This window comes from Salvia hispanica, chromosome 5 (genome assembly GCF_023119035.1).
Source record: "Salvia hispanica cultivar TCC Black 2014 chromosome 5, UniMelb_Shisp_WGS_1.0, whole genome shotgun sequence".
In the NCBI taxonomy this organism is placed as follows: domain Eukaryota; kingdom Viridiplantae; phylum Streptophyta; class Magnoliopsida; order Lamiales; family Lamiaceae; genus Salvia; species Salvia hispanica.
This window is the reverse complement of record NC_062969.1, coordinates 6,263,055-6,285,381: the sequence shown is the minus strand read 5'-3', so window position 1 is coordinate 6,285,381 and position 22,327 is coordinate 6,263,055. Positions and strand designations below refer to the sequence as shown.

General features: G+C 35.7%; 3 protein-coding genes across 3 annotated transcripts; 1 reads left to right on the top strand and 2 right to left on the bottom strand.

The window, feature by feature from the left end:
• Positions 1-656: 656 nt before the first annotated feature.
• Positions 657-5,516, bottom strand: LOC125188507. Its single transcript, XM_048085376.1, has 10 exons — positions 5,361-5,516; positions 4,544-4,760; positions 4,275-4,432; positions 4,012-4,157; positions 3,814-3,876; positions 3,586-3,678; positions 3,300-3,461; positions 2,718-2,809; positions 1,867-2,033; positions 657-1,145 (listed from the first exon to the last, which is right to left on the bottom strand). The coding sequence occupies exons 1-10, from the start codon at positions 5,455-5,457 to the stop codon at positions 850-852; spliced, it is 1,491 nt and encodes a 496-aa protein (XP_047941333.1). The 5' UTR covers positions 5,458-5,516; the 3' UTR covers positions 657-849.
• A 6,669-nt stretch (positions 5,517-12,185) lies between these two features.
• On the top strand, positions 12,186-19,944 carry LOC125188673 (villin-4-like). Its single transcript, XM_048085668.1, has 23 exons — positions 12,186-12,390; positions 13,733-13,846; positions 14,011-14,110; positions 14,780-14,848; positions 14,931-15,167; positions 15,260-15,437; positions 15,523-15,655; positions 15,804-15,966; positions 16,055-16,205; positions 16,335-16,435; positions 16,539-16,694; positions 16,826-16,894; positions 16,980-17,048; positions 17,137-17,274; positions 17,355-17,483; positions 17,567-17,714; positions 17,831-17,841; positions 17,963-18,103; positions 18,229-18,354; positions 18,437-18,502; positions 18,591-18,918; positions 19,004-19,212; positions 19,318-19,944. The coding sequence occupies exons 2-23, from the start codon at positions 13,791-13,793 to the stop codon at positions 19,429-19,431; spliced, it is 2,892 nt and encodes a 963-aa protein (XP_047941625.1). The 5' UTR covers positions 12,186-12,390; positions 13,733-13,790; the 3' UTR covers positions 19,432-19,944.
• A 434-nt stretch (positions 19,945-20,378) lies between these two features.
• LOC125189297 (RING-H2 finger protein ATL43-like) lies at positions 20,379-21,425 on the bottom strand. The gene has a single exon (XM_048086588.1). The coding sequence runs from the start codon at positions 21,423-21,425 to the stop codon at positions 20,379-20,381; it is 1,047 nt and encodes a 348-aa protein (XP_047942545.1).
• Between the last annotated feature and the right edge of the window lie 902 nt (positions 21,426-22,327).

The window sequence follows — 22,327 nt, the reverse complement described above, 5'->3', positions numbered from 1 at the left end:
GGTGTGAACCTGGTCAGTTTTCGGTTCATTGTTCTTGTTTTTTGCTGCTATTTAGGAGGAGGAATCTCCAGCTAAATTTTGTCTAATTGTATAACACTCCTTCACGACACGTAACAATCAAATTGCATCTACTATACTACTCATTATAAACACAAACACATGCCATTTCAGTTTATGTACGATAAGAAATTTAGAAGATTGATTAATGGTAAAAAAATATAACAACAATTCCGCAACGCTTTTAATAGAAGTTGCAAATGTATGTAGTATATAGGACTTTTTTAAATTACAAAGAGGATATCCAAATTCTTGGATCTCAGGTGGAATATTACTATCATGCCCACATCAAATATGGAGTACATGCAACTCAAAAACTTAAAATTTACTACTGCTATGATTTTCCCAAGAAATGATCTTGGCTAGCAGCATCTGCTTCCAACATCCAATTAATACTAGTAAACCTTATCACCCAGTCAATCAGAATTTTAGTATTCTTTAGAATCAATAATGTATTCCTTCAAGAAAAAGAAATAATGGTACCTTATTCCCTATTTTACCCTTTCCACGCAATAACAAAGAATAAAAGATTTAAGTTTTTGTTTATCCCACTTTCCTGGTGTACAAATTTTGGTAACAGACATATACTCAGAGCCTCAGATACAAAACAGTAGTATTTCATTTCAAAAGTAAACACACAAAGGTAATACTACATTTGTGCTGATAGTAATTTTCTGCTATGTTATATTACCAGTAATATGACAATCTCTACCATATACATAAACTTGATGCTAAGTAAGATTGAAAAATAATGAGATAAAAAAGGCGCAGGTACATTATATGATGCTCTATCTACCATGGGCGTCGCCACGATAGACCGCTTCTGCCACTACTGCTTGCTGCAATATTGTCCTCATTCGAATCTGACCCACTTCCAACAGATTCACTGAAGCTTCTCTCTGTTGACTGGAGCTGTATTCTATCTGCATTTTTCACGACCCAATCAGTGAATTGGGGAGAGGATGCCAACTCTGCAACAGCCTGGCGCGTACTTCGCTCTGTGAAATCCTTCCATTCTTCCTGGGAATATTTCTTTTTGTTGGGCGTTTTGTGGAAAGTCGAGTAGTAGTCAACTGAACTCTCCACACCTGCAACAAATGACAAAATAAATCGTTATGTTATGGCAAAGGCAGTTGGGAAGTGGCAGGGAATTGAGACTTGCGCTATAGGGCACAGAACTAGTAAGATAGGTGAACCATTAAGAATGATCAAATTTCCATTAAGATATATGACAGTTTTAACTTCATTTTAATTTCATTCTTAATGGATCAGAATTCCCTGCCCCATTTATTTAATCAGTTCCTCAGTTAATTTTCCTCAATATCTGTTACTTGTTTTAAATCATTTGAACTGACATTGACGTATAATTAATGGTCTAAAAAGATCACATCTGTCTTAGAAATAAATTGTTGTTAACAGCATAATACTCAAGCTGAACAAAGTAATAACAGCAAATCAAGCTCGAATATGTCCATTTCTGATAAATAATGAACTGGATGTGATAATATGATGCAGATAATTCACCTACACCCATACAAAGCCAACTTCCAACTTGAACAAACTATCATATCAACAACGTGCACCTTTTTTCAGGAAATTTTCAATCATCAAAACACGTGGTATATTTTAATTTACCTATAACTCAGCATTATTGAATAGAGTTCAATTGTTCCCTTCTATTTCTACATCCATCCATCCATCCATTAACACATGGACACAAAAATGTTAGCACGCAATCCTTTGGAAGGATAGTCAGAAAAAACAAAGAAAAAGACGAGAACGCAGAGACTAAGCTCCATCAACGGGTACCTTTCCCAGGAGAATTTGTATATGTAGGTGAACCCTTATAACTTTTCTGCAGACTTCCTCGGGGGGCCGTGGTTTCAGACCTTCTGAGGAATTCAGCGCGCTTAGTCTTACTTACTCTTACACTTCTTCTTCTTGGAGGACTCAAGTCTGGTGAAAATGTTGAATCACTGTACCACAAGTGCATGTTAAGAATATGTTCTGGCGGATAGAAATAGAAGCATTTTAACCTAACAATTTTTACATATTTTTCTTCTCTGCAATTAATGACGGTCACTCATTTCTAATATAACAATTATATTCGAAACCAAATATTAGAATCAAAGCCATATGATCAAAAGATTGTGTAACAATATCAATTACTAAATTAATACACGTATTGTCAGGAGGGTGGGGTGCACCGGGCTATACATGTTTAGGGTAAGATTATCAAGACTTAGTCTTATAGGCTATCAATTACAGTACTTCTTTTGAGAATGTCAGAAGACACATATATCGACATTTCATCTCTCCTACTCTTCACAACAGCAGAAACATCTATTAACTAGTTTCGAACTTTCTTTTGAGAATGTCAAAAGACACACTAACTAAAGGTAAGTGACGATAAATATAGACCTTTATCTTTCCTTCTACTCTATAGTCTCTATATAAAAAAATTGTACTTTCCCAGCGACCCCTGAATATCGCTTGCCCCAGCCACCTGGGGGCAGTGCCAGTCAAGACCCAGGTGCATGTACACTTTTGGATTACAAAGCTTTTATCATGAACACTTACTAAGAACAATAATCAGTAATTACATTCATCAAGAAGAAAGGAAGTAAATAACTAACTAACAGAAACCATGCTGTGTTTACCTGAAGCCAAGCCAGTTAAAAGAAGTGAGAGAAAAGTATAATCCAGAAAATAATATCAGCAGTCCCATTGCCATTGGAATATCAAGTGTGCTCTGAATATTTGAACAAAGAAAATAGTTAAATGCTGAATCATCCTCCAAAAAAAGCAGAAGGTAAACAACACCAATAAAATTTTCAAGCTCAAATGGAAAACTAAAAATATGAGGCTCGGAGTAATAAGCTGGCAACAATCAGAAAGCTGCGAAAACTTTAAAAGGAAAGACAACATCACGATGTTTTAGGAGAAAAGGGATTGATATTCTAGCATAATGAAAAGATTGTATTGAAAAATCTTGATCTAAAAAGCTAATTAAATGAACTAAATATACAAAAAAAGGTGTCAACTCATTGGCAAAACTCATAGTTATAGAAAGAAGCGAATAGATGGTGGGCCAGTTATAACATTACAGCTGGTTTTGTTGAAAATATAAAGTTATACAGTGATAGTTACTTATCTCATCGGGGCTCTGTTGCAAAAAGGAGCAAATGCAAGCAACTACTGTAGCACATGCATGATTAAAACTTATAAGAGTATAAAATAACCTGGAAAATGAAAGTCACAGCTACTACACGTAAAGCCCATTTCACAAATTGGGCTACTCCAACATCCACACTTCCATCATCAGCAACAACAAATTTCCGTACAAGCCAATAGCCAAAAGCAGCCCCAGCCAGTACAACTCCAACTAGCAAAAATGCAAGCACCTGTAGACAGCAATTTTCCTATCAAATACATGCAATATATAATCTGGACACCCCAAAAAAGTGGTTTCAGCTACGTCAATATCAAAAAGAAATAACATGACATGATCTATATAGAAAAACTTACAGGGTTGTGCATCTCTTGATTGATGCCAAAGTTGATAAGAACAGAATTGACAAATACAGACAATCTGTTCAGTAAAAAGGACCCTGCTCCAAGCTGAAATACATTTCCTTAGTATCAGTGCATCAGAACATCTATTTCAAAAGAGAATGAAAACAAAGAGAGAAGGGGCATCTTTAAAATCATACTACAAGATAATCATGTAGTAATCAGACATAGTGAAATACTTACTGCCAAACCGCAAATGGTACTATAGAGAGCACTTTTCCTGCCAGTTGGCAACAGTTTCATTCCCTGCACAGGAATGCACAGAGAGAGAGGACTGGAACCTTAGAAATATTTAAAAATTCTCTGAAATTCGGTTACTGATAAAAACGATAATTCAGGCACCAAATGCATCCTTTAAGAAGGTTCAACTAAAGAAGGTACCTGGAAGAGAACAATTATGACAACAAGACAAACTCCAATGGCCATTGAACTGCTGTAGTAAAATGGAACCCAGCTACTAACAATTGGTGCCAGAAGCAATAAAACGAAACCAATGGCTAAACAAATTAACCTCCAGCTATGGAACTCTGCCCATAGGAAACATCAAGAAAATGAGTATAGTGGTATGTGACAGAGTCACACCCACACACATGGATGCTGATGAAGATAGAAATAGTGCTACGATATGCAGAAGCAAGTCTGACCTAATTTGGTGCTGACGGTCACTGAACCAAACAAGTTGTCAACAAACTTCACATCAATGAATCCATCTTCATATGGGGATATTGTAGTGCTCCATATTCCACCATGGATACCATCCCAGTAACCATTCTCACATTGACACAGTCCAAGTGAGGCATTTCTGCAGAAGATATTACATGCGGGATTAAGTAGGCATCAGACGTAAAAACAAGAGGCTCAGTAGGCATCAAACTAAAAGACGAGATTAAGAAATACCGGTCTCATTTTAAACCTGTGTAAACAAATTTGAATTTTCTTGTGGGATTTCTCATGTATGCTATCTGATGGGACCAAAGTGATCCTGTGGGCACTAGAATAACTCCCGAGTTTCAGTCTTGATAGACCAGAAACATTGACACGTGCACAGCGCACAATATCTTTAGATTGAACAGATTCGATCAGCACTCCAGGAGTGGCATTTATAACTTGACAATTTTCCGCATTACTTCCTGCAAGTATGACAAGAGAATATCAGATAACATTTCACGGCTTACGTGTATATATAACCATAAATCACATGGAACCCTCAAAATTCGTCACTAAATTCTCATCAATAGATAAGTGAAGGCGTAACTAGCCCCTTCAGAGCTATATGCAATCCGGATAGCTTTACAGCATCCAAAGCATTATTCAAAAACTTAGCTAAGGACGTTAGGATTCAAAAACCCTAATTACCAAAACAGTTCGGAAACAAGACCGCATGTCATCTTCCAAAATCATCAACTACAGGATTGGGCCGATGGGATATATGAGTACTGAACTAATTGGAACTGAAGCAAGAAGTAATCCAATTCTAAATCCCATGAAATATTTCCCCCACACCTTAATCTCCTCATGACTATATAAACACACACAAGGACAGTGAACTCCAATCAATAGTGCAAACAAACTTAAGATTATAATCAATAAACCTAATTATCTAAACCAATTTTTTCTATCTTAATTTATCACATACCACAACTTCGCAGCCCAGCACTACCTCTCAGTAAACAAAACCAAATTCCACGAAATTAAAATAAATAAAAGCAAATTCGGTGAGAAATGGTTACCGGTGATTGCTCCCACATCGGCAGCGACTGAAGCAGCAAAGATCAAAGCCAGAAAGAACAGTACGGAAGCGGAAGTCGTAGCGGCGGAGCCACCCATAATTTCTTTTCCCGTTCGCGAGAATGAAAGAAGATCGGAAAACTCGATAATAAACGCGCGCTAAATTACTTGTGTTTAATTGAATTTTTTTTATAAAGAGATTATTTATGTTATTTATAGTTATTTGAAGAATGATGTATCATCCCACAAGAACATATTTAGTTGAGCAAGAGATTTAATACACAATTAATAAAATAGGAGAAATATAAAAAAATATATAATTAAAATATTATTGATGAAATATTATATTTTACAAATGATTTATTCAAAACTATGGGAAACGCAGGAAGGGATCACCTCATACATTTGCATACTATATTTTATAATACACCATTAAATAGTTTACAAGTGGATCTTATTTTATGATACATACCATATTTAATTAAAATAATTTTGTTAACTCTTGTTAAAATAATATCATGTTTTATGTAGCTATTATTTCAATATAAATAAATAAAATTTTATTATATATATTCTATAAAAATAATTATAAAATTTTATTAAGTTAAAAAAGTTGGCATAATTAGTTGACTATATTTTTTTAAAACCCGGTCTCATTATAATAGAATTAACTAATTACGTCAAACTTTTTTTTAATTAAATTAAAATTTTGCAATTATTTTTATAGAGTACTATGTTTTGTATATTATTTTGTTTATTGATAATAGCTATATAAAACATGAAATTTGGTCAACTTCTAGTTAAGTACATTTTTATATAAGATCGACATCTTTTACAGATACTCCCTTCGTCCCACTTAAGGAGTCCCGGTTTACTATTTTTGGATGTCCCACTTTAAGAGTCCCGGTTGGAATATTCTATAATTGGTAATAGGCCTCACATTCCACTAACCTTTTTCCACTCACCTTTTATTATAAAACTAATATAAAAAGGTAGGACCCACATTCCACTATATTTTTTACCCGTGCCGAACTCAACCGGGACTCCTAAAGTTGGACGGAGGGAGTATTAAAAATTAAACAATCTCAATAAAATTAAAAAAGAAATAAAAAATATTTTTTTTTAAATTTTTAGAATTCATAAAAATTTAATCTTTTTATATAAATATTTTGAAGTAAATAAAATTTGACTTATTAAATATTTTAAACAACAGTTACGTAACTTATTTGATTGCATATAATAAGCAAAATTGCATGAAATAACAAAACTAATTTGATCTACTGTAGTAGTGAGAAAGTGAAGGAAAATTTTTAGAAATAACTTTTTTACCATAAAATGGGATCCACTTGTCAAATATTTAGTAGTGTATTATAAAATGTTGTATGCTTTATATGAGGTGATCTCTTCCGGGGAAACACTCACACTTGTTATGTTAAATAGTACTTCCTGCTCCTGCTAATAACGAATCAACATGGTTGGCATGGTGGTTCAACACCTCGTTCTTAAGCATAAGGTTACGGATTCATCCTATCATTTGGTCAGTCTCCTACCGCTTAGTGCGCTAACAGTTGGGCAAAAACTATTGGAGCGAGAGTAGTGACGGCAAAAGGGGTACCTTGAGAAATAAAAAAAAATACTAATAACAAATGTTGGGCATCACCCAACCGGATAGAATATGTTGACAGAGACCTCCCGCCAAATAAAGATTTATAGAAATGTTAGTCTGACCACCTACCTAGATTGAGGTCTTTGGAAAAGTTTGTGTGACTCACTCGACAAGTAAACTAGAGGTCTTTGGAAAAGTCTATATGTATTCACATGACCAAGTATAATATGATGGAAAAGTTCACCCGACATAGTAAAATACAATGACAAAGTCACTTGACGAGATAGAGATCTACAAAAAATTGCGTGGCTCACCCGACCAGGTAGGATAGTGTAACAAAGTCACTAGACCAAGTATATCTGGAAAAGTCCGTGAGACATTTATGACTCACCTGTTTGGACATTTATTTCACGTGGTTGCATGGGCTATGAAGATAAATTCTATCTGATTGCATGAAAACAGTGTTTTAAAAATTGGCCCTGACCGGCCGCGAACAGGTGGCTAGTCTGGTCTAGTTCAGCATATAAAACCACTAGCACATTAAGCTGTTTTAAATCGGGTTAGCCGACCGATTGGACTGGTTTTTTCAATTGTAAGGCTTTTTCACAAAATTGATTCTAAAGGGATTCGAACCCTGTACCTAAATGGATGCAAGGTCAACACTTTTACTATTGTACCCTTCAATTGTTTTGAATCACCTTAATTATAGTACTTATTAGTAAAATTTTGTTTATTTAATATTTAATTATATATTTCGATAATCTATTTAATAATGTTGTTTATTATTATTTTTAAACCAACTAATTTATTCTAATATTATATGTATAAGTAATTTACTAAACTTTAATACTAGTATTTTATCATTCACTCAATCTTAATATCGACGTATGTGTAGACATAATCATTTATAAATTTTACTAATAATTTTAGTATATATTAATAACTTATTAAAATCTCATTATACTTACCATCAACTAAGTTTAATAATTCACTAAATTTAAATGTTATAAATATAGATTTTGATCAAAATTCAACCATATCTTGTTATAAATTTGTAGTATATATTTATAGTGTCATCTTCTATTGCTTATAGCATCCTAATCCAAAATCAAGACCAAATCTCCACCCTTAAATTTTAAAATGAGTGAATGAGATTGAACCTTACGAATTTCAATAAATAGTAGACAAAATATCAACAAAAGGGTAATATCGTCATTATGTTATCATATGATAATTTTCGTGAATGTTTTTTTATATCAACATAGTGTATTACAAATATCAACAATATGACATAAGAATATCAACACTAGTACAAGAAAATATCAACACATATTTATTGAGATTTTTACATGGTTTTATTGAGATTTTATATGCATTATATTGAAATTTTTTGATGTATTTATTGATAAAAATCTAGTTATCAACATTTACAAAAACTAAAAAAAAAAATATCAAATTTCATCATCCAAACGTCGTCAGAACATATGCAATTGAGATCTCGTTGGAATCCTTATAAAATTATATTTAATTTGATATATTTTTTGCGAAAAAATAATTTAAATCGAGAGAGTTACGTAAATTTAAAGTTTTAAGATGATTTTAATGAGAGAGAATTGACATTAATACCCTCTAATTTTATTTATTAATTTTCTTAATTAAAAATGTAATCCATGACATTATTTTAATCACTAGATCTTCTAATCTAATGGCTAAGATTTGGTCTTAATTTGAAATTGCTAATTAGTTAGCAATTGATCAATCCCCTATATTTATATAATATATATTTAATTATATATGCTACTAATAAAACAGTCCGATTAGTAGTTGAATCGACTAGTTAAACGGTGAACCAATAGCTTTACCGATTCACTTACCGGTCCGATTTTTAAAACATTGCATGAAGCTCATTCTATACCACAAATTCTTATATTTCTTGCTCAAATTTTGTCCTAGTTCTTTTTCCATTTCGACCCCTAACCTATAAAAACTAAATACGCTTGAAAAGTTTACATATGAAAAAAAATGTCTGAATGTTCTGAAAAAATGGAATCTTTGATTTATATGAGATAGAATGATATTTTAGAATTTGTATCAGGGACAAAATAATCTTTTTTGGTTGTTATCCTTTCTTTGTAGTGTTCTATTGCGGATTGCATTACCCAACGAGTTTATTGTTTACAAATTTTATCTAATCTTACCTTTTTCCCATACCACAAAGTCTGAAACTCGTAACATGAACAAGTTACAACCTCATAAAATGCACAATTCATTTGTGTAGTAGATACTACTAGTAGTAGGAGATAGTTATATTGTTAACTCAATATTAATTGCTAACTACATCTAAATAATAGTCATTAGATATTTAAATTAAAGGCCTAGATCATCAACTCTTAAATGTTAATACGATAACAAAAAAGTCAATAAGGCCATAGAATTAATTCCAAAAAATATCAATAGGGGTATTAATGTCAATTAACTACAAATTTAATAATAACTAACTTTTAAAAGAAATCTCAAAACTGTAAATTCATATAACATATATCAAACTAAAGATAATTTTATAAGGATTCCAACGATATCCTACATGCATATGTTCCGACGTCAAAATTTGAAAAAAAATTCAATTTTTTTAATTTTTTCGCAAATGCAAGAAATGTCAACATACTATATAAAATATGTCGATATAATACATGTAAAATGTCGATATAAGCAATGAGTTATCATTTTCAAAGCATTGTGTTGATATTTTCGGAACACTATATTGACATGTTCATCCGAAACCCTAATTTGGAGTTTTTTTTTTTATATTTTTTATTTAATTAATAAAAATGAAAATTACATGTGGCAAATTGTAGACCACACATTTTCTAAAATTCTATGACCTTAAATTAATTGTAGTTAGCAATTAAATAATGAGTTAGCAATTGATCACTCCTTAGGAGTATTATAAAACTTGGGTATAAGGATTCAATCAAAACAATGAAAACAAATTAACCCCATATTCCGCTTGTATGGATCATATATATTTTTAATAATCAAGTAATTAAAAATAAACTTGATCATTAAAGAAGGAAACCATATTCAAACCATGCTTAAAATCAATTAAAAATGGAACTCAAATCTTCAACCATTTGAATTGGCACAAAGGAACAATCAACCATTTGAATTCGCACAAAATTCAAAAAATACCAAGACGAAAATGAAACAAATGTAGCCACTAAAAAAGAAAAAATGGACAAAAATATTACTCCAATTATATCGCTAGTTTAGAAATTCAACTATAATTACGTAAAGAATAATATTATAAGATTGATAGTATGATAATAAAGTGGTACAAATGGGTCCCATATTAAGAGACAGTGAGGCAAGAGCATCTTTGCTTTGGCTAATCCTATAAGAAAAATGCGATTATTTCCCCCTTTGTGGACTACCATTAGTCATGGCCGGTCGCCACCCCCTATATTATCATTTTTTTTATCCAATTAAATCAATTTAATCAAGTCCAACTTATTATTTCGAATACACATTTTTGTGCATTTGGAATCTTGGATTATGAATTAATAGTCTTCAAATTGAAAAATAAAATTAACTCATAATAGTAATATTAGTTGTGTGACACAAGTTTTTCAATAATATCTAAATTAATAGAAATTGTTAATATTAGGACATATATTCGTTCTTTGAATTTAGTTTCAAGTTTATTAATTAATACGATTGATAAATTAGGAACCAACGTAAATAGTTTTTCAAACCTCTGAATTCGGTTAGAAACGTTTATTACGAGCTATATTAATTAAACTATGATAACTTTATTTTTAAATAAATATTATTAAAATGGCGAATTTGATAATATGATGTTGAGTTAAAATATGATGCGATACATTCGTTGAACCAAGCTTATGAATTTATCATCCCAAAATCATGCAAATAAATTAACTATTTTATTTGTTTTAGTTACATAACATGATAACAACTTACATTTGCAATACATTCCCAGGTATTAAAAATCAGAATTACTATAATTTTCGGACTAGTTAGTATTAGGTGTGGGAATACGGATATCGGGTATTGGATTTACCCGTACCCGACCCGATATCCGCCGGATTTTGGATACCCAATATCCAATTTTATGGGATTGAGTTTGGGATTGGGTATTGAAATATAAGATAAATCGGGTATTGGATAACCCGAATGGATATTGGGTATTACCCGAATATCCAATTTATTATTTTAAGCATATTTTAAATTAGGTTTAGTCATTTTGCATTAAATAATCATATACTTTAAAATAAAAGTGATCCATTATTTTTTTATTTTATACTACAAAATAAATAAAACATTAAAGACATTAGTCAATTAAGATATTTTTATATTTTCATTAATATATAATATTCAATTTTATTATATTAGTTATTAACATATGTAAAGAGTCGGGTATTTGGGTACCCGATACGTCGGGAATGGATACCCGAGGCGGATATTGGAGTACCCAAAAATATATCGGGGCGGGTTTTGGATAAACATTTTAGTGATTTTCGGGTTTGGATATCCGATTTTTTTGGATCGGATATCTATGGATACTCGTATTTCCACCCCTAGTTAGTATACTTACTAAATATTGACAAGTTTTATATAAAAAACAATAATTTTTTATTTAAATATACGAATACTAGTTTTAGATTTGCATGAAATATTTCAAGAATAATCAACATAATTTCCATGAAATATTTCAAAAATATCAACGTAATTTGCATGAAATATTTTAAGAATAATCAATATAATTTGTATACAATATTTTAAGAATAAAGATTATATCAAAAATAAAAATAACAACTTTTTAGGAGGCAAAATGGATTGCCATACAAGAGTTTTGTTTCATTTAGAAAAATTCACAAAACATCATTTTCCCTTTATAAACACTCTTATAAAACGAGTTAAAACTTAAACATCGAGTAATTTGAACAGCCTAAACATTCCGTCCCTCCAAATTAAGAAGGCCACATTTTCATGTCTTTTCCTCGTCGTCAATTTTACGGAATTCTTGTGTAATAAAATTTGTTGTAAAAAAGAAACAGGTAAAAGTAAGAAGGGATTAATTCTTTAATCTCTTTAGTCATAGATTCAATAATGGATTAGATGATTCTTTACAGTTCATATGTTACTGTATTGCGAAAGGGGTTTCTTTTTTAGCTGATGTTAGTGATAGGCACGCCTGTCAGGCAACTCATCATCATTCCCTCCACTTCTCTCTCTCTCTCTCTCTCTCTCAAATCACATAATTCGGAATTCTTTGTTTTTTTTTTCAGGACCCGTCGTTTTTTTGGGGTTTCTTGCTTTGATTGAGCTTTTTGTTGACTTGTTAGATTGGATCTGTTTGTGTTCGTTTCAAGTGGGCCGAGGAATTCAAACACCAGGAGATTAAGAAGGTAATTAATTAGCTTAATTGAATCTATTTCTCTGCTTCTATCAACTTCATTTGACTGTTTCAGTGAGTCTTAATGAATGTTGGCGTTTTGACTGATGATAAAAATTGAGTCTTGGTGATCGGGGAAGCTGCTGCTTGATATAAATATACTAGTAATGATGCATTGGAGACTGTGATATTCGAGGCTTTGTTATGTCTAGGTGTTTGAATGTTAGCTGTCTTGTTTGCTGAATCGATACGATATAAAAAGGTTTGTCTTTACTCGATGTGACGAGGCATAAATTCAAGATTCAGTGAGTCCGAGAAATTGGAGAATCGAGACACTGGTGGAAAGAATTAGTCTGTTTTGTCTTTTTTTTAATGTGAGTGAAGGAATTTTGATTTGTTTAGTTTGAAATTTTGCATCCTCTGTTTATTTTATTTGGAGTGATGAATGATTTATAGTAGACCTTTCGATCGATATGGATCAAATTGGATTGGGATGTATGAGTATGTTCTAGCTTCAAATTATGCTGTAAGGAATTTATCCAGAAGGTTATTGGCATAGATGGTTCGAAAGCACAGAGACAGATGTCAAGTTTAGTTGCAGAATGGATTATGGATTTGTGCAGCATACCTGCAAGTGAAAGCACATGAAGCAGAACATTAGGCTGAAGATAGAAACTGTCATTTCAGCATTGGATGCAACTTCTGGGTTGAGTTTCGTTGCCATTTTATGGTGTTGATGGTGTATTGTAAACTTATTGAACAACACAACATTAGCTGATTTCAGATGCTGCATAGCTGATGAATGTGCATTGAGGAGAGTAGCTATTCCAAGCGGATGCAAGAAGGGTTTGGAGCTTGGAGAAAGTGTTGGTTTTAAATAGATTTGGATTGAAACCCACAATCTTTAAGATGCTTTCAAAGTAGTCAATTGATTGATTTCACATTTTACATTTGGGCGAGCTCTTTGAACTTGTTTTCATGATTCGACAGAGGAGGCTCAGCAGTTAGTAGTAGGAGTTATTTGGACTATAATTGTATTGGGTAACTCCTCTAATAAGGGTCTTGCCATATTTTTTGCAAGTTTTAGGGGGTCTTAGCCTGTTCCGTATAATTATTGTGAATTTGCGATCATTGCTTATTATTAGCAAGTTAAATTGAGAATCATCAACTGCTATGTCTGTTTGCTAGTTTCTGCACTTTTCAAGTACTTGTTTTGATCATGCTTCTTCGTATTCATTTCTCTATTATCTAAGCAAAATCGTGCTTTTAGAAGGCTCTGTCATGTTTTCTGCCACCTTGGCTTTTCTTTTACATACGTGTTATTTATGAATTGACAATAAACAGTTTCTTTATAGTTTTTTTTTCAGGTCGAGTTTGTGAATCTACAACGTTGTACGAGTTGCAGGAACAAATATGGCTGTTTCAATGAAAAACTTAGATCCTGCTTTCCAGGGTGCAGGACAAAAGGCGTATCCTCATGCTAATGTGGCATTTTCCCTTTAAATACGTTTATTGATTGTGCTATTTTCTGCAACATTAACAGTATATCCTAGTTCCATTTCCTGTTTCCTTTGCTTCTGTTAAAAATCAACATCAAGGCTCTGTACTTGTTTCTCACCTTAACTTAGTCTAGTGGTACTGAGATATGGCGAATTGAAAATTTTTGTCCCGTTCCAGTCCCAAAATCTTCACATGGAAAGTTTTGCACTGGAGATTCCTATGTGATTTTAAAGGTTGGTTAAGTCTCTTCATGTTGTTAAGATGCTAGATGCTCAATTTCTTTAATTCTACGTTTTGCAATAGCTCTTGTATTTGCTTCCATGAAATCTAACGTTATATGTTCTCAAGTTCCCCTTTTATAGTCAACCATACACCTCAAGCATTCAAGGGGCATTTACTTTTCATTATTGATAAGATACATGACAAAATATTTTTTTTATCTTCGTTAGTAAAATTTTCCCGGTCCTCCCCTTTCAATGGGACATGAATCAAGCAAATTAGCTCAAGTGATAGAAATTGTCAAGGGCAAGAAACCCCAAACTTCCGATCCATCTTGGTAAACCACGAATTATTATGCGTGATAGGATGGATGAATAGATAAAATGAATATAGGCTATGCCACCATTTATTTTGTTGGATTGACTAAATTTGAATTTGTTTGACCATGTTATCCTTCAAATACATAATCATATGTTTTATCAATCTATCCTATCAATCAAAGTAAACACCCCCAAAGTAAACAAGCCCTCAAAGGATGGCATACGCTGACATTGGCTGCAAGAAAACTTCTTTATTAGATGGCATGCTACTCTAGTTTCTATCGAGTTCAATTTTTATGCTCTTTTATTGTGACTATGCTTGACATATCTATTTCATTCTGACCTATATTTCCATTTCTGCAGACCACAGCCTTAAAAACCGGTGCTCTACACCACGATATTCATTATTGGCTCGGGAAAGACACCAGTCAGGTAAAGTCTTTATATGATCCTCCTTCACGGCTTTACCCTCTGTTACTGTATTTCCTGATTCTGTGAGTATTTTCTCCTGCAGGATGAAGCTGGTACTGCAGCGCTCAAAACTATTGAGTTGGATGCAGCGCTGGGTGGGCGTGCTGTTCAATACCGAGAAGTGCAAGGTCACGAAACAGAGAAGTTCCTTTCTCATTTCAAGCCATGTATAATACCCGTAGAAGGTGGAGTTGCCTCAGGTTTCAAGCACGCTGAAGCTGAGGAGCACCAGACTCGTTTGTTTGTATGTAAAGGGAAGCATGTTGTTCATGTGAAAGAGGTAGCTTGTCATCCCTCGTTAACATATAGCGATTAACGACTTATCTTCCCAGTACGTGTATTTGTATAACTCTTTTCGTTGTGATTGAACAGGTGCCTTTTGCTCGATCCTCACTCAATCATGAAGATATTTTCATTCTTGATACAAAGTCCAAAATCTATCAATTTAATGGCTCCAACTCTTGCATTCAAGAGAGGGCTAAAGCTCTGGAAGTTGTTCAGTACATTAAAGATACTTATCATGATGGAAAATGTGAAATCGCAGCTATTGGTAACTATGCCACTAATCGGGTGTTTTAGGTTTTCATTATTGAGTCGTAGACGAATGCTTGAAGGTTGTTTCCTTTTGACTGCAGACGACGGGAAAATGATGGCTGATGCTGATACAGGAGAATTTTGGGGGTTCTTTGGTGGCTTTGCTCCACTTCCAAAGAAATCTGCTTCTGATGAACTCAAGAGAAAGGATGCAGCTCCACCTAAGCTTTTCCGGTATTTAATTTCCTCTACTAGCTGCATTCATTTTGATTCACCTAGTGGTTTTTTTTTTTTTGAAATTTGTCCCTTTATTTATTGAAAATTTATAAACAATAAGCAATCTTCCTTTCACAACCACAATTTTTTTTTGTGTTATGTCTAGGGTTGATAAAGGAGAGAGAACAATTATCGAGGCTGATACCTGGACGAGGGATTTACTGGACACATACTATTGCTATATCCTTGACTGTGGTAGCGAAGTCTTTGTTTGGATGGGGAGAAATACTTCTCTTGATCAAAGGAAAGCTGCAAGTAGTGCTGTTGATGTAAGTCCAGCTGCTTGAGTTAGTTAACATATTTCATCTGGACTTGTTGTCCTACTCTTGTCAATTATATTTGCACATCTGCTTATAGGAATTACTGAATAGCGAAGATAGACCAAGAACTCACGTGATTCGTGTGATTGAGGGGTTTGAGACAGTGGCATTTCGCTCTAAGTTTAACTCATGGCCCCAGTCGAACAACAACGTGGCTGTAACTGAAGATGGTAGAGGGAAAGTTGCAGGTTAGTAATATGTACACATTATCTCCTGTCACATTTTGTTTGGTAGCTTGATATTATTGAGATTTGCCAGATTATATAACTTAATTATCTGTTGAGTTCTTATCTTTGGTTCCAATTTGATATGTCTAGCACTCCTGAAGAGGCAAGGGCTTAACGTGAAGGGTCTTCTCAAGGCAGAAACACCCAAGGAGGAACCTCAACCTCATATAGACTGCACTGGGAATTTACAGGTGATTTGCAAACAGACAAGGCGGGTATATTCCGTCTACATTATCTGTATATCATGCTTCACTGCTTTAAATAGTTTGTTAATTTACTGCTTCCGGCTCCCAGGTTTGGCGTGTCGAAGGTCAAGAAAAGATTCTTCTCTCATCTTCTGATCTATCCAAGTTCTACAGTGGAGACTGCTATATTTTCCAATATTCTTATGCCGGTGATGAGAAAGAAGAACAACTAATTGGCACGTGGATCGGGAAGCTCAGTGTTGAGGTGAAGCACTCATATTGGCAAAAACATCTCAGTTTCCCCTTTATTTTATTTAGAAATTTCAACCTGTTGAGTTTTCCAGTGGTCAGATATCTACTAATGGACTTACTGATAGTGCGAATCACTCTCTGTAGGAAGATAGGATATCGGCAGTTTCTCAGGCAACCAAGATGGTCGAGTCTCTCAAGTTCCTACCTACTCAGGCATATTATCTTCCTTTATTCATTTATATATGACGCTTTCTCTTTCCAACACCTGTATTAATTGTTCAATTTCATGTCTCACTAGGCTCGCTTCTATGAAGGAAGTGAACCGATCCAGTTCTTTGCGATATTTCAGATCTTCATCGTCTTCAAGGTCTGAGAATTCACTAACATAAACAGAGAGACCTCAGCTCATATTTTTTCATAAAGGCCATGAAATGATTTCGTCTGCATTTTACCAGGGTGGTCTTAGTAGCTCCTACAAGAATTACCTTGCCGAGAAGGAACTTCCTGATGATACATATAATGATGAAGCACTCGCATTATTTCGGGTTCAGGGAAGTGGACCTGAAAATATGCAATCAATTCAAGTCGAACCGGTAAGCCCTGTACTACATTTACTTTCACCTCCTCCTTTCCCTATCAAGTGCGACGTAAATTCATTTCTTAACGGATTCAGGTCGCTTCGTCGTTGAATTCCTCCTATTGCTACATACTGCTTAGCGGGCCCACTGTGTTTACATGGTCGGGGAATCTCACGACACCTGAAGCCCAAGAACTCGTCGAGAGGCAGCTTGATCTTATAAAAGTTCGAAACTTTTGTTAGAATGTTTTTGTGGTTGCATACAAATTTATGTTTGGTTTGTCTCACATGCCGCAAACTTCTTGCAGCCAAATGCACAGTCTAAACTGCTCAAGGAAGGTGCCGAGTACGAGCAGTTTTGGGACTTGTTAGGAGGAAAGTCTGAATACCCAAGCCAGAAACTTACTAGAGAAGCCGAGAGCGATCCTCATCTATTTTCATGCACCTTGACAAAGGGTATGCCGCCTGCATACTGATTTACACCTTTTTTGTCTTCTTCTTTTGTTTTGTCCTCGTTAATCCATCTAACTTAGTTTGTTTGCTCTTATAACGATCTCGCCTACTGGTTTCAGGAGATCTCAAGGTACACTATCTATATATTACCTCGGAGGAAACAAAATGCAGTTTGATTAGTATTCTGATGTTTTTAACTTTTAATTCAAAACCACTGGATATATGAGAGTTGGTCACAAACTTTGTTGCAGGTGACGGAGGTGTATAACTTCGACCAGGATGATCTAATGACAGAAGATATATTCATTCTCGACTGCCACGCTGACGTTTACGTTTGGGTTGGGCAACAAGTGGACACTAAGAATAAGTTGAATGCTTTAAGTATTGCGGAGGTAAGATTTAACTCGATTTTCTGCTTATTTAAGCTAGCATAGATAATTTATAAAGTACGGATTTTTTTTCTCTTGGCCATCAGAGATAGTGTTGATACGTAGTTTATGTTGTTACAACTCAACAGAAATTTCTGGAGCGCGATTATCTTCATGAGAAATTATCACTTCAAGCACCGGTGTATATTGTTATGGAAGGAGGTGAACCACCGTTTTTCACTCGTTTTTTCTCCTGGGACTCCTCAAAATCTGCAGTAAGTCATACCGCTTTATGCCTTAGCTTAGTTCAATTTCAGATCTTCGCCGTACACTCACTTGACTGGTATATGGTTACAGATGCACGGCAATTCTTTCCAGAGAAAGTTTACTATTCTTAAGAATGGAGGCGCTCCAGTGTTGGATGTAAGCCGTTCTTTTCTCTTGTTCGTTCTCTTTTGGATAATGAAGTCGGTTTATGCTGGAATTTAAGAGACAAATTTTCCCATCATAGAAACCCAAAAGGAGAACGCCTGTCTCATATGGAGGGAGGTCTGCTGCACCCGAGAAATCACAGCGTCCAAGAAGCATGTCATCTAGCCCGGACAGAGCTCGTGTGCGAGGCAGATCTCCGGCGTTCAATGCTCTGGCTGCGACTTTTGAGAATGCCAATGCAAGAAATATGTCAACTCCTCCTCCACTGGTAAGAAAGGTTTATCCCAAGTCTGTGACACCGGATTCCGGAAAAAACGGCCCGAGATCTTCGTCTATAGCTGCCCTGAGTTCGAGTTTCGAAAAAGTGCCACCAGCTCGGCAATTCGTCTTACCTCGTTCGAATAAAGGTATGTTTTATCGAGTTTTTAAGGATGAATGTTGTTTTCTTTGTCTGGAGATGTTCGTTGAAATGTTTTTTCCTCTACGTTGAAGCGAGTCCCGAGGCACCCAAACCGAAACCCGAGCCACTATCCAGGCAGAACTCCGTAGATCCGAGCCACAAGACCAAGCCAGAGCCCATACAGGAAGATGCAAAGGAGAATGAAGCTGAGGACGAGGAGGGACTCACTTTATATCCATATGAGCGTCTCAAGACGACATCGACTGATCCAGTCAGCGACATTGATGTGACAAAACGAGAGGTAAATTGGATATAAAAATAACACATGCTAATCCACTACATACCTCGTGAGTTAAACAATCTTGAGCTCGTTCAGTTATGTACTTACTTGTCTCTCCTTCTACAGACGTATCTGTCCTCGGGTGAGTTCAGGGAGAAGTTCGGGATGTCTAAGGCCACCTTCTACAAGCTGCCTAAATGGAAACAGAACAAGCTCAAGATGTCGCTCCATCTATTCTGAACACATTCCCCTGACGACTGACGTAGATCATCAGCAACGGTTGCAAATTCGTATGGTATCATTTTATCTCTCCGTATACTTGCCCGATGCGGTCTTCATTTCAGGCGTCGCTGCACACGGGATGCATTATTTATACAAAAGAAGCAAGTTCCCGAGTTTCTAGGGGGGCGACGCAACTGCGATTCTTCCATACTTGAGATGAGTATTGGACTTTATTTTTTCGTGTTTGTGAATTATTAGCTTTGATATTCTTTCTGGTCTCAGGTTTGTTGTGAGCTTGCAATTTCATTTTATTTTTCTTTCTATTTTTGGGGGTTTCTTATTCTTGATTTTGTGTTTTCATTGTTTTCGGCTATCTATTTTTAGGAGAGTGGTTAGAAACATTGCAAATGCAGAAATTTTACATTTTAGGATGCGTAGTGAGCAATTTACTTCAAGTGTATACAGTTTTTATGTAAACCATTTCACTTTTACTATTTGACTACCCAATAAAAATGTGTGTTTTTTTCGTCATTGCTCAATGCTCCACATCGGTTGTGAGAGCAACTAGTGTGAGGTTTATAAACTAAATAAGCTCTATCTCTTAGCTATTCTTTTAGGATGAATTTTCGTGTTTGGTCTATAACAATTGGTGTTTTCTTAAGAGCCCAAACGACTTGTAGTGGTGGCCTGTAGAAGACAACTGTGACCAATGAGTATGTTTGGGGCCGACTTGGAGTGGTAGTTGGACCATCGAGAACTCAAGTGTTGTGAGAGCAAATGATGTGGGGTGAGGTTTTTGGGATGAATTCTGATGTTTGGTTTGTAAATTTTTTTTTTATGAAAGTGAAGTTTATGTTATATAGTATGTATGAGGGAGAAAATTGAAAAAAATGAAGCTTAACATCATTTATAGGTAGAATTCCAACCGTTGTTTTACAACACCGGAGAAAACGGTATATATCTCTCTAAACTGTGCCAGAAGTAGAAGCACCTGTTGATTTTGCAGGCGCTTTCTGCTGCTGTTGAAACTGCGGAATCCATTCCTTCAATCTCTTCACTATTCCTTCTTCCTCTTTCTCTTTCCCCTTCCCCTCTCCAAGGTCACTCCTACTTTTCCTCATTCCTCCCGCCGCCTCCTCCTCGTCTTCGTCATGGTTGTCGTCCGCCTCCCCATCGGCCATCAGCATTTCCGACCTCAGATACAACTCCTCCTGCGTCGGTACCTCACTACGCCCCTCCTCCCCATCGTCTGACACCATAATCTTGTGCTCCAGCCGATGTTTATCCTTATCCCCGTGCGCCCCTAATGGCTCGCTTCTCCTGCTTATATTCCTCGACAAATTCCCGCTCCTCCGCCTCCTCGAACTCCACCCATCGAACGACGACCGCCTCCTCAACTCGTTCCCCGACGCGGATGCGGTGGAGTGCCGGACCTGACCGGCGGGGAGGCGGTAGTTGTGGAGAGCTTTGTGGCGGCTACCGTAGCGGTCTACGAGGAGCACGTCCTCGGAGCGGACGCGGTAGCGACAGAGCGGGCACGTGGAGTGCTGGTCGAGCCACGTGTCAACACACTCCACGTGGAAGGCGTGTTTGCACTTGGGCAGGAGGCGGAGGACCTCCTCTGCCTCGAACCGGGTCAGGCAGACCGCGCACTCGAGGCCGTCTTTCTGGCCGCGGAGGGAGGCGAACCGGAAGAGTGGTAGCTGCTGGATCACCTTTCGGTTCACCCCCGAGTCCACCCTAGCCAGAGGAATGGCCGCTTGAGAGACGGATGCGGTCCTGCAGCGCTGCACGTAGAGGAGGAGTACGAAGATGATTGTGAACACGGCGCTGATTGAAGCCACGATCACCGTCGTGCCTGGCTTGAAGACCTCCGAGGGCGGCGTGGGAAGATTCGGTGATGGCGGCGGCGGAGGAAACTGGTAGTAATATTCGTCTTCCTGCGCGAGTCTCCTGGCTGAGGATGCTGTTTGGATTAAGGAAATGAGGAGGACGAATTTGGACATCCCCATTTTCCGGCATGAAATTAACAAGGATTTTAGGATTTGCAACAAAACAATGCATTTGTTGAATCTTGAAATTTTGAAGGAAATAGATGATCAGGCTGCATATCTCTTCTCTCTCTATAATTTGATAATATTGGCAATAATTTCATTATGCAACATGCAAAATTGTGAAAATGAACATGGGGTGGGGGAGGTAAAAGAATGAGTGACAAATGGTTGGTGTTACAAGTTGTACCATTAATTATTTTACCTTGTATAGTAGTGATTTCTTGACAAACATTTTTCATGCTGCACTTGGATATTTCTTACACAATAATTCCTAAATTAAGTTTAAGGAAGATTTGATGCTGAGATACGAAGAAGTGGTTATTTCGGCGTGTTTTTTGGTTTGGTCGTACGCCACTAGTTATAACCTATATGTATATATGTTGCTATATTTTTGCATACCTTATGTGGCCAAATATATAGGTAGAACCATCTTTGTGGTTTTATACATCATTTTTTCTACCCCAACCTCTAAAGGGGTGAGAATACAGGTATCCGTGGATACTCAACCCAAAAAAACCGGGTACCCAAAAATCTTCTAAATGTCTATCCAAAATCCGACCCGATATATTTTCGGATACTCCAATATCTGCCCTGGGTATCCATATCCGACGTATCGGGTACCCAAATATCCGACTCTTTTTACATGTGTTAATAACTAATAAAAAATTTAAAGTTTTGTATATTAATATAAATGTAGAAATATTTTAATTGATTAATATCTTTAATGTTGCATTTATTTTGTAGTATAAAACTATAAACAAATGGGCCACTTTTAATTTAAATTACTAGTATATGATTATATTTATGGGGATTGGTTATGCAATATGTAAGTACTTACACATTTAATTAAATTGCAGAAA

Bases quoted from the DNA above. Each gene is read 5' to 3' on its own strand.
- LOC125188507 (XM_048085376.1), bottom strand. From the start codon at position 5,457: ATGGGTGGCTCCGCCGCTACGACTTCCGCTTCCGTACTGTTCTTTCTG. The intron at 2,034-2,717 runs GTAAACACAGCA...CTTGTGGTACAG, and splicing joins TTTAACTGGCTTGGCTTCAG to TGATTCAACATTTTCACCAG. The intron at 1,146-1,866 runs GTACCCGTTGAT...CATTTGTTGCAG, and splicing joins TACAAATTCTCCTGGGAAAG to GTGTGGAGAGTTCAGTTGAC.
- LOC125188673 (XM_048085668.1), top strand. From the start codon at position 13,791: ATGGCTGTTTCAATGAAAAACTTAGATCCTGCTTTCCAGGGTGCAGGA. The intron at 15,967-16,054 runs GTAAGTCCAGCT...ATCTGCTTATAG, and splicing joins CTGCAAGTAGTGCTGTTGAT to GAATTACTGAATAGCGAAGA. The intron at 16,695-16,825 runs GTGAAGCACTCA...CACTCTCTGTAG, and splicing joins TCGGGAAGCTCAGTGTTGAG to GAAGATAGGATATCGGCAGT.
- LOC125189297 (XM_048086588.1), bottom strand. From the start codon at position 21,425: ATGGGGATGTCCAAATTCGTCCTCCTCATTTCCTTAATCCAAACAGCA.